The 16,957-nt window shown below is 41.8% G+C and overlaps 1 protein-coding gene across 2 annotated transcripts in view; it reads right to left on the bottom strand.

Annotated features, from left to right (window-relative positions):
* The window catches only part of ZNF704 (zinc finger protein 704), a 74,494-nt gene extending 58,082 nt beyond the window's left edge, over positions 1-16,412 (bottom strand). For both annotated transcript variants that reach the window (XM_088522737.1, XM_088522738.1), the window contains exons 1-2: positions 16,149-16,412; positions 3,543-3,790 (exon numbers count right to left, since the gene is read on the bottom strand). In XM_088522737.1, coding sequence (XP_088378863.1) covers positions 3,543-3,790; positions 16,149-16,412 — 512 coding nt within the window. The remainder of the gene's footprint in view (positions 1-3,542; positions 3,791-16,148) is intronic.
* Positions 16,413-16,957: the final 545 nt, after the last annotated feature.

Here is a 16,957-nt window from a genome sequence, read left to right as displayed (position 1 = left end):
AAAAAAATCTAACAAAATCCTTCTGGGCAGACTAGCTAGTCTATCTAAGGTTGATGAAAAAATAAATTGTAATCATCACACAACTGGTTCTATTACAAGCTGATATCTGCTTGTTGTGGCAAACTTACAGTAGTTAAGGCTACACGTAAGATAATTTGTTGAAAATAATGCTCATCTGACATACCAGTGCGCATCTTTGGCAATGGGGACTTCTGATACTTAAGCCATGAGTCTTTATCACCCAGCTACGAAATCCAGGTCTATCAATGGTATTTATAGGAGGCTTAACTACCCCTGTGTTGATCCCCGTTATAAACGGGAACAAATATAGTCCCTCTATAAGGGAAAGAAAATTCAGTATTAGAAAGCATCATCAGTGCTCAGTATTGCCAGCAATTAACATTCAGAAGCCCTAAAATAAAGGGTCCACTTGAAGTTTTTAATCTAGGAGTAACTCTCGTATCATAAAGGACACGGTTTTCATTTTGAAAAGTCTATCAAAAATAGAAAAAAGTAAACAAAAAGAAAAAACAACACAAAAAAATGGACAGATGAGAAGACTCAATCCATAGGGTGGCGAAAAGAGCTTGAAAGTGGTTTTGAGCTGAAAGGCTAGAGAGCTCAGAGGCTTACAATGCTACATTCAGCAAGTCTGAAGTACAGGCTCTATTTCTTGGCCTTTTGCTTTCATCCATGTGCCTGAAAAGCATCAGCAGCCAACAAATAGTTGATTATTTCTGACAATAATCAATCTATTCTGTGCAAAATGTTTGGAAAACAGCAAAGTTGCTCTCCCAAGAGAGCACCAGAGTTTCGTAAAACAGATTGAGAAAAACCACATACGATGATCCCTGATTAAGCAGAACATCTCTGCATAAACAGAGAAGACCAACTTGAGCATCAGGCTCTTCCTCCCCCAGATGGTGAAGTCCTCCTAGGGAGAGCATCACAGATAAGCTGAGGCTGCTTTTGATCTTTGAGAGGGGCTCCTGGAGAGCTGTGACTAAGGGACTCTGCACACGTTGCTGCTGAGACACATGAGGCGTAAGCAGTCATGCCCAGCAGGCCCTGCGGATCAACAGCAATCTCTCAAATCAGCAGGCTGCCCAGAGCTGTGTTCCTGGAGAGCCCAGGCAAGAAAACCCTTCAGGATGAAAATGCTTAACTGCTAATACTGCTTTCTTTATAATGATCGTCAGAAAATGCACCCAGATTTATTTTGGTACAAGTTATTTGTAGCTATTCCTGAAGAATATAAAGAGACAGTGAGAGACAGAGTTGCTAAATACACTGCACTTACTTATTTTCAATTAAATTATATATTTTCCCATTGGAATATAAACTCATTAGCAGATAAAGTACAGTTATATGAATAAAAAATTATTTTGTAGTCATATAGCAACAGCTTTAAAGGAAAGATGGCAAAAAATCCAGTAGGTTATGATCATGATTAATGACATTGCTAAGTATCAGTGAATATAATAAACCAAAAGAATATAGGAAATAGAGGTTTTTACTGAAAAACAAAAAACTAATTTCAAACTAACAGAAGGTATATAATCACCTAAGCTTTAGCTTTTCCTCTAGAAGCACAAAGTAAATGTATAAAAAGTTAGCCAATTAGAAAGCTTGAGGTTTTTTTCTTTACTCAGATATGGTGGATCTGGTCCATGTTTGACCACTCAAATCTAAGCTGCAGGTCATATCCAAATTAGGGACTCTAAAAACGGGAAAAATATCCTATTGACAACCTTGTATTTCATTTTTTGCAGACAAAAACGTAAACATAAGGAAAAATCCTGACTTCTCCCCTATTTTAACCCCAATAAAACACATAATGTAGGAACAGAAAACAAAGGTCTACAGTTACTACACAGTTGAAATACAAATTCCAAGAGGAATTTTATGATGATCACAAGTGTTTTGAGATACACAAGCATGAAGTTTCATACTCAGGCATTAGAGAGTTGATCACCATTGGAAATATCAAATAAGGTCCCCAAGTTTTTCGAGTCTTAAATGCTTAGCTTTTTTTTTTTTTTTAAATCAGAGATGGACCTGGAAAAAATGTCTAAATGTTCATGGATTTTGTCTCTTTTGCAACTATCATCTATAAGAGCCAGAGTAAAATTGGCAAAACTATTGCCTTCAGACTTTAGGAAAATGACGATCCAGTTCTGGATGATATGGCAAAATTTGCTGTTTTATGCTGCCTTTTTTTAAAAAAAAAAAAAAAGGAAATCAAAAGTATCAAAATATTCAGTTTGACTATATATTTTTAAAGAGGCACCATAAAAAATAAACTTGAAAGGCATTTCTCTGTAAAGTAAGAATAAGTAAATTTACTAGGTAGGTTAAGAAAATCTTTGCAGGCAGACTGATGCCAAGACAAACAACAAACAAAATAACAAAGAACAAAAATAACCTCCCATCAACTTTTTGTCTTGCAACATAAAGTACACATTTCACTGTCAGTACTTTGCCAATGATAGTTGTTAATCTGCTTAGTATATCTGAATATGTTTATTTCGTACTGATATTCTAGTATTTTCTAGGGTATTTATTCTTTCTCTAACTCTCAAAGCAAATCAGTCCTTCCCCAAAGTTCAGAATATTTTAGATTCCTTATTTTCTAGATCCTTTTCTTTAAAACATTAGCCAGTTTCTTGTTCTCTACAATTCCACCTAAAATATAGAAACTTTTTTTTTGCAGTGATGTCTACCAAGTCTCATGTTAAATATTTTTTTTCTCCATACAATTCCCTATAAATAGTTAGTAATTAAAAATGCCTGATGAAAGTGCTGAGGTCACAAAAGTTTAGGTAAGCTTCACAGTAGAACCTGAAAAAATAAGAAATGAAAAAGCAGTATTATACCTGCCAAAAGCTGTTTTGTACAAATTTGATTTCTTTGCATTGGGTCCTCCTTGATACTTCCTTGAGTAATTCATTTCACAAACTATTTTGCAAGCCAGCTGAGTATGTCTAGCCAGGGATAGAAGAGGCTGCAGGCATGATAAAAAATGCTACCAGGTAGAATGATTCTCATCTCTCTCACTTAAAGCACTGCTTGTCAGGCCAAGGTGAAGCTGGCACCATCCTCTGCTGGTTAAGACACACACACTTCTCGGGTGCCTCAGGCACTGTAGATTATATTAAGTAACAAACAAATCTCGACTACATACATTGTTCTTCTAAGAGAAATTTTATTTCTTTCTCACCACCCCTTTCTTTACTCACTGGTATCAAGCCTCCAGAAGACACTATGGTACTACAGGTCAGTGGACTGAAGCACAGCAGGCTCTGCACAGCTCCCACACTGCAAAGCCAAGGCAACACAAGAGTGCTGCATTTCAGACCATCTCAGCTCCTGCTACTAGTGTTTGCAGTTTTCCAACAAGTAGCCAAGATTTCATTGACTTTGGACTGTTTGGAAATGAATGTTTGGAAATGAATTACCAGTCTTACCAGTAATCAAACTTGCCTCTAATACTGCATTAAAAATACTAAAAGCAAAATAAAGAAAAAAAAATCTTCCCTTACCTTGCTGGAGGCACATCAATATTTGAAGAAACAACCTTGCGCTTCTGTTCAAGAAGACAAATAGAGCGAGTGGTTTCCTTTTCATGCTCATGAACTCTGCTTGTTTTTTTGGTCTCTGCTGTTTTTAAATCTTCCTCCTTCGTGGCAAACAGGAGAAACTGTTGGTCTGGCAGTTTTTGACTGGTATCAGTTTTTACATCCTCCTGTTGAAATGCAGGGAAGGTCATTTCACGCTTGATGCTGGCTGCCTGCAAAAATAAAAGCAATTATTAAATTTTCCTTCCTATAATTCTACTAAAAAGTAGGAGAAAAGCAGAAAAAACTACCTCTAAATAACTCTTTGAATCAAAGAATACCTTTTTTTTTTTCCCCCTTCATAAATCCTGAAACTGGCATTAATTTCTCACCAGCTTTGAGGACAATCTAGGAAAAGAAGCAATTCTTGGCTGCTTGATAAAATAATCAATTTTCTCTTAATACTAAATCAAAAAGGTATATGAATTGGGATGTTTTAAGCCACAGGACATATATATACTTCCTGCACATACATCTGTATTGCATAACTTCATACAAAAGAAATCCCAGTTGCTTTCCCTCCTGAAGGAGTCAGGCCCGGCTCCCTGAGCCTCTCGGCTCCCATTCCCTCCCAGACATACAGGGCTTCTCCTGCAGGGCACACGTGCCACACGCAAGAGCTGGTGCTGCTACCTCTGCTCATCTGGGCCTTTCCTGTTAGAAGCTGCAGTGCTAACTCGCCAGGAGAGCAAGAGAAGCACTGGGGTAGCAGCCACCTCTGCCTGCACAAAGCAGAACTCTGCCAAGTGAGATTAAGCAGAGACCCCTTCCTATTTAAGCTACGGTACTTTAATACCCCTTTTTATCATGCAAAAAATGATTATATGTATGTATGCATGTAAATACAGTTATAAACTTAAAAAGAAATATTTAAAAGTTCTTCCCCCACGACCCTACTTTCAAACCTTTGCAGGTGTAAAACTGGCGCAAGTTATTTTTAGTCTACAGAAATGCAGGCTTGCCAAGTAACTTTGTTTAGCTCTGTACGCTAAACATGTCATCACTAACATGTAAACACTCAGGACAGATCACTTTATATGTCCTATTCTAGTGTTGCCATAGCAGAACTTTTGGCAGTTGTTTCAAGACCAAAAATGAAACAGACCCTTTATGAATATAAATAGTAGAAAAAGGTACAAGTACACCAAAGGAAGCTGCATACACAAGTTGAATTCTATCCCCCACTGCTACAGTATCACCTCTCATCGTACCATCACATACTCCCCCCACTCCAGCTTTTCCATATGCTACTCATAGATATCCAAATTACAGTTTGGTCTTCCTATTTCAGTACAATGTAATTAATAGTCAGACCCATAGAAGCGTTTGACAGTCAAGCTGAAAAAATGACCAATCCACACAAATATAAGTGTTCAGAGCGCCGCAGAGCTGCACCCAGTCAGTTCAGGCCCATTGGCTGGAACACTAAAAATGAAGACCAAATCTGTACACTGCCTATACTAACCCTCTTCCTCAGTTTTCAATGAATGTTTGAAAATATTTATTACCATCTTTCTAAACTTTCCCTTAATAGCATAAAGAAAAAGATTCAGATAAAGAGCCTTTTGTACTTTAGAAGCAGGTGGTCATAACAGAAGGTCAAGAATGCCACTCACTGGTCAGTGCTTTGCAATTGTCCACTCTTCAGCAGGTTTCAGTTTGTCAGCAAATACAAATAATTTCCACTTGGTACATCTGTTGTATTTGAAAGGGTACAAACTGTTCTTCAGGAAATCCAACCACATTTGCAGCCAGCTGTTGACGCTGTTCCTTTCAGAAAGCATCAAGTGCCACAGGAACTTGACTGATCGACTTTTTCATGTTTTGGTAAATGCCTTGATCCTTAACCATGAAAACATTGTAGTCCTTAAGCTCCGCACCACGATCCCTCACAGCACAGAGATAACACGCCAATTCTTAATATATCTTTCCAATTAAGCTTTTTAACTGTTCTTACCAGGAACTTTTTTCACATATGCCTTTTGGTGGTCCTATTAATCTATAACAAATTTCACCAAAAATGCAGCAGCAGGTCTAGTCCACGCAAAATATAACCTGTCTCAGGGAGCAGTTAACATAATAATATCAATTGATTTTAACTTCTGGCACTTTGCATTTCTCTTTCATTTGTTGGGCAGTTATTGTTAAACTATAGGATTATCTTGTTTGATGATGGTTTGGCTATTCCTCTCATCATACCACAGCACTTGCTACCTTATTGCCTCCAGTATCCACACTTGATAAAATCTTCTAGTGTTTTTCCATATCCACACAATGACTTATAGAAAAAGGCATGTTTGAATGATACCAAGGTAACTGCTTTTCTATATAGTTCACTGCATAATTTCACCCTCAAGCTATATGTAATTTTCAACTTGCTTTCAATCAAGTGCTTTGTAAACTGGCCTCAGGCAACTGACATTGCTTGAAAGTTTGCATTTTGGTTATAGAAATGTAACAGTTATAAATGTTCTATAGAAATGTTCTATAGAGCCTTTTTCAGCTCTAACTTTGTTTCCGTCTGCAACTGGTTTTGTTACCCCCCCCATCCCTTTGCTAACTCCCCTCCTCTGTCATTGGATAAGTGAAACCTTTTGATCTGCCACTGCTTGGAAATGACAGTTCATTGCTCTCCCTATCTTCACCCATACAGCTCAGTTCTCACATGTGGATATTACTCAGATTCTGCTCTTTCTTTAGGCCTTCCATTGCATTATTTTTTTAAATGCTTCTTTATGTGGTGGGCCTTCCCATTCACTCCAAGTTTTCAGCATCTAACAGCAAGACTATTTTTAGGAACTGCTTCAAAGACCTGAACTTTCAGGGTCATGGAGTCATCTCTCCCTCTTCACTTGGAAACACTCGTGCTCTGAGCTCCGTGGTTTGGTGTTGTGGCAGCCCTACCCCAACACACGAGCTAACTGGAGAGTTTGGTAACCTGTCCCTGCAAAACCTGAAAGAAGCTGCTTGCTTTGGTTTCTAAGCAGAAAATTTACTGAAGGGAAGAAATAATTTTAACTTCTGTTTTGAGGTTGCCAAGACAATGGCATATATTTAGGTTGAGGTTATATTTTTAGGATTTTTTTCCTTGTTCCAGTAGTATTTTTAATTTGAAAAATTTACTATTCCACATTAAGACTAAATGATTACCACACTTTTCTTTATAATTTTCATAGTATTAGCCATCTTAACCTGCCTATAAAAATTTACATTTGGTAAATAACCAGGTTACCAGTCTTGAAATTCACACACTCCAAACAGGACCACATGACTGCAATCCAAGTCCTGCCCAAATTAAGGCATGCTCAACATCAACACAAGTTTTAGGGAATTTAAAGCACTTTTTCTTTAGAATGCAATTTTTCCTAAAACTTCTGAGTAAACACATTTACAGTCATTTTTTCCTATGCCCAAAAGCTTCTCACTGATTAGATGACCACGGTGCAGTAAAATTTTTACTCCAATTAAATTTGAGCTTGGACTTTGCCCTGAACAGCAAATAATCTTTTTGTTCCTCAGTCATTTCCCGATTAAACAGGTCAAGTATTGAGCCAAAGGATCAGGAAACACTACAATAAGCAGACCTATCTGGTACCATCTGCGTGCAAACTTAAAGGACGAAATCCAACACGTGGAATCTCTTGAGTACAACAGGACTGGGCTTTAGCTCCTTCCCTTGCTTCTGACATACTGCTGCTTAAAATGTTATTTTCAGTAGTTCAATAGCATTTAACAGATGTCCTATACTATGCAAACTATTACTCCCCAAAATATTAGCTGCACTTATCTATACATGATCCAAATATAGAGAAACACATCTTCAGATGTAAGAACTGACTCCCACCTAAGCTCTTTCAAAGCTCTCTCTTTCTTGTGCAATACAGGTGGGAACATTGGTGGCACTGACCTTATTTTTAACACGGTTTGCGATGGCCTACACAAATCAGTACTAACAGCAAGACAATCACTTCTGCATACTGTGCATACTTTGCTATTAGTTTTATAAACAACTCCCAGGCTAATTTACCAACAAGACACTGGGCTGTGGGCAGTGACTATGGTGGAACTGCACAGAACGAAAGCAGCTGGACAGCATGGAGCAGCATTTAACTGAAGAGCAACAGCATCTAACCATGCAACTCAATGCAGCTTCCTCAGTGAAGCTACTTTATCTTACGCCAGCTGAAAAGCCGGTGGCGCGTGCGACTGCATCTGTGTGCCAAGACGCAACCCAGCAAACGGCAGCTTTGCAGAGCACAGCTCACATCCTGCTGTCGGATAACGGGACGGGAGCGGGAGTCCAGCTGGGTGCTCCGGCCTCTGGGCATGCTCGCTGACTTGGGCCTTTCCTCCCAGCTCTCCTGACACGGCTTGAATCCCAGGATTCAGCTGGCTAAATTAAGTAATCTCGGGGCTGCGACCTCTTTATGCCATTATATTTATTTCATACAGGCTAAAGGGCTTGTTTTACAAAAGAAAGAGCACTCCTAAAACTTATAAAAAATAGCGCATGGGGAGAGAGAAGCATCTGTATGAAACTTAACTGCATCCAAAACTCATAATAAGATCCTACTACAAATATGCTTTGGGAAACTAGCTGCTGTTCCTGATGCCACTACCACGTTCACCCTTTCCCCTCCCCCCCAAAAAATTTCCTTTCCTCTCTCAATCCTAAAACTTCAACTGGCACCCAAACAAGTCGTAAGTGGATTGAGTGCCCATGGCGCTCCCAAAACCACCACTCTCTCGCCTATGCTGCAATAGTTGATTTCCAGTCTCAGAAATGTTTTTCTTTTTTAAAAGGATAATCACTCAACACACTGTCCCTACTTTAGATAAATCTACACTGTCCATATTAAAACATTTTAACCAGATGGACTTGCAACATTAAAACCACATAGCTAAAGACAGGACTTAAAGATAAGGATTCCTAATTTCTACTCAAGTCACTACATAATCAGTTGGTCTAATTCCATTTAAGAGTAAAGAAACTACCAGTGATAAGACAGTTCAGCACTGGCCAACCTGCAATACGCCTCTATTGTATTTTATAGGCAATTTTTCCATCCTGGTTTTATGACCATCTGTTTCCATTTTCTAAAAGAGATGTAAACATGCTGTGTGGTATGGACCACTCGTAAAAATTCAGTCTGGTAAGAAAACAAAAGTAATGAGCTTCTTTTTATATGAGGCTTTAACACCATTTCTGATCTGCTACAGAATAAAAATGTAGCTTGATGAGGGAGAAGAAACAGGAGTCAATATATTTCAGTTAAGCAGCATTAATGAAAAGTATTAATGCACACAAACAATAATCAAATGAATATTATTTGACCAAAATAAGAGGTCAATAGCTGTAAGTCTATTTTCAGGCACAGTCCTACCTGCAACAGTGAGGATATGTTTTGGAATAAGGACAAGTCTACCTATTTTTCTGAATGAGACAGAAATAATGGGTAAAGCTCACAGCAAAGTACAACAAGCAGCAGTGAGAAACACTGAACCTTCCGAGATAAGTGCACAAGTAAAACATCTATATATTTACACTAAATCCCCAAAAGAATAAAAGTTTTATTCTTACTACTTTGCACCATATTTCCAGTTCAAGTTCTCTTAAAAGAGTTCCTACATAAGAACAGTATGATTTTTCCACCTCAAAAGAGCATTATCACTGGAAGGAAAGATAGCATTGTACAAACTGAATTCCTATTCCTCCACAAATTTCTATTCATACAGGAACACAAAGAGGTAAGACAGATTGTTGCACTGATGCTTGGGAGTACTCTGCCCTGAATTTCAATGCGTTATTACATTTTGGAGTATACTTTGCATTTAATTGCTTGCTTCACGAGTGGTTGCTCATTACACACAAACTATATCAATCTATTCACTTTGAGCATTTGTAAACTGCTGCTCTCCAACACTACAAAAGAAAATGCATTTTGAGATCACTGAAAGTGCTCTCTCCAATACCTACGTGGGACCACAGTATTCATTTTCAACCTGGCTAGGACAAAATCTGTATCCCCATCATCTGAATGAATACCAAATTGTCTAGAGTATATACATTTTTATTATTAAAATACAAATCTAAACATTTATATTGGAAGGATTGATAATGGTGCAACAGCTAGAGTAAGTGAGAAGTTGCTATCCTTCCATTTTATCGTGTATGTCTGTACTTACCTGGCTATACATTAATATACCCACAAAAAGTGTGTCCGCCAGCACCAACATAAGGTACTCCTGAATTATACAGCATAAATGCAAATGAATGACCAAAACACGCTCTAAGCACATACCCAGATAAGTATCAGGTTTTCAAATGTGAGTATCTCTTGTACCCCATAGTGAACAATCATCAACTTAAGACATTGGAAATGCTATTTTGTGTACAAAACTTTCTGTGAGGACTAAAGAAGCATAAATGTGAGACTGGAGAGTGAGCTGGTAATAACACTGGAAAAGAGGGGGAAAGACATAAGAAAACTAGGAATTCATGGCCATTTGCATACATCTTTTTTGGTTCTGAACTAAAATTAATTTTCACCTAATGTGTCATTTTTTCCTCTAATGCATGATCACAGGGATAAAGACGTGAAAGTTGGAAGTTTCCTTTTTCAAATACGATAATAATTACAAATAATTTTCCAAATGCCATAATAATTACAAAATACTAATGATTAATAAAACTAATTATTGAATAAGTCCATTTTCAAAATTTGGTTGCAATGCTTATAATTAAAAAATACACTCCAACTCTCTGAATTGCTGAAAACTCGGATAGCTGGATTTCACTCTGAGCTGTCCGCCATAAACAGAAATTTCTGGAAGGCTTTCAGAAATCTCAGAAGAGGACTTAAACTCTATTTTCTTTTTTCTTCGAACAAACAATAACAACAAAAAATTGCCCCTAGATTTCTAAAATGTTAGATACTAGCTTGGAAAGCCTTGAACAAGCGGAAAGTGATTTGCCAGAAACATTTTTTCACCTAGTAATCTTTTTATTGCATTTTAAGCACTGCTAAGTATGCTAAGTATTGAACTCTTGGGAAGTTAAAGGGACTTGCTTAGCCAGGGAGGGAAAGCCCTATTTGGTTCTTCCAAATATTGGCTTCACAAAGAGTAAGTTTAACTAAACCAATTATCACATTTTCAAGTGGCATTGGTGCCCAGCTTTGTGATGGGGAAATACCCTGTGATATAACTTAGTCTTCTCACCTCCCCAACACCTGGTGAACATGCTCGGGCATTCTATAATGCTAAGGGCTCGGTTTGGGCTGTCCATAGAAGAGCCAATAGAGACAGAAATTGCAGGCTGGGTTGGCCAAAAAAAAAAGTACAGGATGCAGCAAAGTCGGTGTCCCTGGACACATGCACAGCTACCAGTTAAGAGGTTCTCCTAAAGTTATGTGTGGCTGCAGGTAAAAGCAATGTCAGTTTTCCTCGCTGAGTGGGAGATGTGGCAGTAGAAACATCCATTTAACTACACAGAGAAGCAGGATTGAGGAGCTTTGTCTTGTGTGAGAACACTAATTAGCAGTAGTTATCCCTGAAGCCATAGAATGCGGTAATAAATAGGTTTCAGAATTTCCTTTGACAGTACTTACATTAGTAATCAATTAAAAAGGACTTGCGAAAAAAACATGCAAAGACATTTTTAATCCAAACACAGTACCTTTGGTTGTTTCGAAGAGATATGTGTGTATGTTAGCTTAAATGTTTTGCTAACAACTTTACAACATCGCACTTATATGAGGTTATCAAAATTTCTTCTCTATGTCAGTAGGATACAAGCATTAGCCACTTCATCTGCTGAAGCAGAAAGATTTTTAAAGTAATCATCCGATCTTATGATTGCTTGTCATAATTGCACTGCCTCTCTAAAGGTCAAGTAACCTTTTTGCCATTACGTTAAAAAAAAAAAAAAACTAAAGATGGCAAAATGATGGGCCGTATAATTTCACACTTCAGTATGTAATCATGGAGACGTTTTACTTCTTTGCTGTGTCCAGTAATTGTAACTGTCCCCTATGGTTAGAAGCAATACTTAAAACTTACAAGGGCTGCTGTGGAAAGGTTTTAGGAGACTAATGGATTCACATGTGGTTAAGTAATTGGGCTAAATTCCCATTCTGTTTACATTAGTGGGATTTTTTTTTCCCCACCAACTTCAGCTCTGTTAGGATTTTATGGAAGTTGGAGTCTTTGTCCCTTATAGAAACAGCAAAAAGATCTGTGTTTTTTATCCACAGTTCAACTACTAGAAGTTGTTCAGCTTCCTGTCTTCATTAGTGTTGTTGTCAAACAACAAATACCACCCACACATGTACTTTTTAATACAATGAGAAAAATGTCACCACAACCATCATTTCAGATGGGAGAGTTTGGCAAGTTGCCTGAACGGTGAGAGCAATCAAACCGCAGCGCGTTCATCGCTGCTGGTAGTGTTAAACGCTTACACGCTCCGCTCCGCAACAGCCCGCAGTTCAAGATGTCAAACACAAGCCCAGGAATCTAGGGAACACCGCAGAAGTTAACACACTTTTTATTTACTGCACACTTGCCATTTAATCTTCTGAAATAAACAGAGATAGCGATCACAGTTTCTCTTAGCCCAGTATTCTTTTCTACTCACTTGATTGACCTCAAGTAGTAGGAAGGGTCAAGCCGCTTACTACTTTTAGCCATCAGTCATTCAATAAATCACTTGAAAGTATTACAGATATTCAAGGGTAAGGATCAGAAAGCCAACAAGCATTCTCATCCTGAGGGGAAAAAAAACAACCACCACCCCCTTGCTCAATCCCAAGAGTATTTCCAGAGCAGACACCCGCTGGGACCAGCAAGTTCTCTACAACCCAAGCAGCCAAAATCCCAGCCTCTGATGTGGCCAAGCAGCAGACATCGAGACACAGGTTAATCCCATGGTCTTTTCAGATCTCTTTGGTGCCTTCAGAAACTCCAGCGCACTTCAGTGATCAAATTTAACAGCTGGGAAAATACATGGTCGAGGAGAATTTGAGCATACAAAGGTGAGCTACAGACCTGTGAGGCTTCCTGGTGAACTTGAGTCAGAGGCAAGGCTAGAAAGAGCAGCATAGGGACAAGCCAGGCCAGGCACAGATGGTCTGTGAGCCCCTACATTCAGCATAACATGTTGCAAATGTTGCTGATGGGTCCATGAAGGACACTGCTTCCACACTTAGTTCTCGAACACTTAGTTCTCAAACACAGGAAGACAGAGCTGCATGCACATGTCTAACAGGCTGCACTGCATACATGGAGGCAGAGCCTGCACAGTCATGACCTGCATTTGTCATCCTAACTTGAATTCATCCTAGACTGCAAACGGTCTAACAAATAAGAACCAAGATTCGTGACTCCATTATACCTCTCTATTCTCACATAACCAGTTTTCAAATACAGTAACACAGTTCCTTTTAAGGGCAATATGGTTATATCTGCTCTTCGTGAAAAAAAAAAAAAGGAAAAAATACATAAAAAAACCCACCACATTATTTCCATTCATTCTGAGTTATGGGAGAGCGGAGAAAAAAAAAAAAAAAAAAACACTTTACAATCTCACCACCCCCATCTCTGCCTCCACTCACATATAAACTTCTTATTTCTAATCAGGAAGAAAAGTCCCAAGTCTAGCTGCACAGCTTCCATATCAACCTCATTAGCCGCAGTTTCAGCCAAGGAAACTATAAGCTTGAAACTTAAAAAATAAATGTGTTGTTTACTTACCAACACACGGCTGAGCTCCTGGTTTTAATCTGCTGATGCTGTCTTACAGTTTCCTTGTCTTGCACTGCCTGCCAATAGCTGGTTATTAGCTCGGGTGCTACCCTTCAACTTTCCAGAACATGGAGCAATATTATCTGTTCTGCGTTTGTAGCAAGACCCACATAACAGGCTCCAAGGTCAGACCAGGAATTATGACATTATAAATTCATTTTCCTTAAGACTGTTATCACCATTATTAGTCTGAGAGGGAACATTTCAGTTTATTTTTAAGCTTGTATGTAACCTCCTAAAGAGTTTTTGAGATCTCTCCATCACCAAGTAAAACTAGTGCTTGAAGAATTCTGCATCTCGCATACAGCCTGTTAGAATATATTTCATGCACATATGAAAGCTAAATGATATAACCCTTGCTAATCAAGCAAAACATTCTTTTTGCCCAAATACAAGCCTTGGAAAGAAAAGACTTGTATTGGGGAACTACTACTTCCTATTTCTCTCCACATATTTGAGAGAAGCAGAAACTGGATGCAACTATCCAGGGCATGCAGAAGACTTCCCTCCAAAAAAAAAAAAAAAAAAAAACCACCACCAACAACAACAAAAAACCATGGCTGTGAGGCTTGATGGCCCAAATAACTTCACATCAAAATGAAAAGTCTCAGGAACTTTTTTAAAATTACCAGCTCCAGTTCACAGGTTCCATGATACACTCATCCACACTTGTATCCACACTGAACTGGGCTGCTGTGATGCACTCTGGAAGTCATTTTGTGAAAAGTCAAGATGTAAAATGCCATTTTACCAAGGGCACAGATGTACTGTGCAAGGCCTATTATCCTCTCAGTTTTGCAGTCAGTCCTCTGCATTTGTTTTTATCTACTTAATTCACCTTTAATCTGCCTACACTATTATTCCCTAAAGAAATAAACACAAAGCAAAGATGCTGTAATTTCTTTAAAATGTTAAATTATAACAATTTCCATTCTTTACTGTACTTAGTAGTGTAAATACCGGAACCAAAAATTGAGCATGTCATGAGTCAGAAATACTCTTCTAAAGAGAGCAAATGCCAGCACCTATTTACTGAACTATTACACACAGAAGATTTGATTCTGTACACTAAAAGAAGATTCTGTATACTAAAATGAGCCTGCTATACATTACTTCAGTCATCTCACCTGTGAGGCAGATTTAGTTTCCAGGGGAATAAGTACATGTTCCTATGTGAACATATGCTCTTAAGTGCAAGAAAGATAGCCCAACTATCTCACTTTTTGTTAACAGACCTACTCTTTGAAAGTGTGATAAGCGCTGGCAGAAAAAACAATATACTCAGATAACTCTTATTTTACACAGATTATAGCTATGCAATCCAAATGATATTTCAGATTGCAGTTCTCCATTTGGGAATTCAGCATTACTTGCTTCTCCTATGAAATGCAAAGGATAATGTTCTCTTAAGTTTTTGCAGCAGTAGCAGTTTCACTGTCAGGAGACCCATGGCCCCAGACGCTTCGACGGTACCCATCGTTCCCAGGCTGCAGTTCAAGCATCACATTGATAGCTTTGCAGTGACAACGCAGGACCAGCGTGTCAGCGTTTGGAGATACGCTGGCCTGACCCCTGCAGACCATAACGCTACGTCATGGTACTTGACAACCTCACTGAACAGTTAGCCAGAGAGCCCAGTGACCGAACTTGGTCAGATTTATTTACTGTTACCACTGCATCAAACTCTCTGAAACAACAGAGGGATAACTTGAATTTCTCTGCTCTCCATTTGCCCTTCTTATGGATATAGGAAAGACTCCAATGTCAAAAAGGCACTGCAACAGGCACCTCTAGCTCTTGTTAAATTAAGAGTCATTACACAGCCTATTAAAACAAACCAAAATGGATACCCTTTGCCCTTTCACACACATCAATTCGCCATAATCGCTGCATATCTATCACACTGATCTTCCGCAGACCTGCACACAGATTGAACTCTACCATCCTGGCATATCCCAAGGGAACAGTAATTACAGAGAGCCCCTCTCGATAAAATAATTAAGCCTAAATTTGCAGGATCCCCACCTGCGCACATCTAGCACCCAATTCAGACTATGCAAATAATCCATTTTCATTTTGGGTCTCTGCGCGGGGTTCCAACACTTGGAAACTTCCCGTAAGTAGGGCTGCAAGACCGAAACGCCACCAAAGTCACTCACTGAAGCGCCCGCACGGCGGCTGCCTCCGGCGGGCCGCAGGCTGGGGCCAGGCGCGGCGCCAGGTGACATGCACGTACCTGTCCCTGCAGGGCCGGCGCGGGCAGGGCCGAGCTGGGCACCTCGCGCCAACGGCACCTCACCCGGCCCCAACTCCCTGCGCGCGCACCCCGGCACAGACCGTTTCAACCGCTCCCCCTTCCCCAAAGCTTTTGCCAAAATGTTATTTTCCCCTCTAGCGTTTAGGAAAATGAAAGAAGGAGCGAGGGAGAGAGGGAAGCAGCGGGCTGTCCCGCACCCCCTGCCATTACCGCTGCCTCCCTGCCGCTTTGTCCGGGACTTGTTGAGCGCGGGGCCGCGCCCGCACCGGCCCCGCAACGGCCGCGGGCCCAACCGCCCCCAATGGCCCCGCAACGGCCGCGCCCCCAACCGCCCGCGCGGAGAGGGGAAGGGGGGGCGGGGCGGCCGCTCCAACCGCCGCCCCGGCCCGCGGCTCCCGGGCACCGGCCGCCGCCGCCGCCCGCTCCAGCGCCCGCGCTCCGGCCCGGCCGCCCGCGCGGCGGGAACGCACCTTGAGGCTGCCCCTGAGGGGGCCCCTGCCGTGCGGGCCGGGCGCGGCGGGGGGGCTCGCCCCGCCGCCCTCCTCCTCCTCCTCTTCCTCCTCCACCTCGGCCGCCGCCTCCTCGTCCTCGTCCTCCTCCTCGAGCGCCGCGGCGGATCCCTCGCGCCGCGGCGGCCTCCAGGCGCTCTCGGGCTTAGGCGGCCGCTCGCCGTGCGCCGCGCTCAGCCGCCGCCCGCCCGCGCTGCAGCGCTTGGCCAGGCGCCGCGCCTGCATGCTGCCCCCGGCGCGGCACGGCGCGGCCCGGCACGGCGCGGCCCCGCGGCCGCCGCCTCCCGCCGCGCAGCCTGCGGGCAGCGGCGCCGAGCGCCAGAGGCGGCGGCGCTCAGCGGCGCCCGGCGGCGGCGCGGGCCGTGCGCGGCGCGGCCATGGGCGCCCGCGGGCGCGGCCAGGCGGGAGCGCGGCCGCCCCGCCGCTCGGCCCCTGCCCGGGCGCGCCCTGCGAGCGCGGCGCGCAGCGACGGGGACGGGGACGGGGACGGGGACGGGGCCGGGGCGCGCTCCGCTCCGCTCCTGCTGCTGCCGCCGCCGCCGCTGCTACCCCGCGGCCCCGGCGCCAAAACCCGGACTGGATTCACGCGGCCGCCGCCTCCCGCCCGCGCTGCTGCCGCCGCCTCTTGCCCCGCGGCCTTTCCACGTGCTTTCCCTAACTCCCCCCGCCCCCCCCCCTTTTTTTCCTCTAGAAATATTTTAAATACTCATATCCACGTATTCCCGAGTCTTACGCGAGTTTACAGGTCAGTTGCCGAGTTGACATTTCAA

Source organism: Tinamus guttatus, unplaced genomic scaffold (assembly GCF_059628265.1).
Source record: "Tinamus guttatus ecotype Peru unplaced genomic scaffold, ASM5962826v1 Tinamus_guttatus_pri_ptg000156l, whole genome shotgun sequence".
NCBI lineage: Eukaryota > Metazoa > Chordata > Aves > Tinamiformes > Tinamidae > Tinamus > Tinamus guttatus.
Note: the sequence above shows the minus strand (reverse complement) of the source record. Positions and strands in the feature narration are given on the sequence as shown.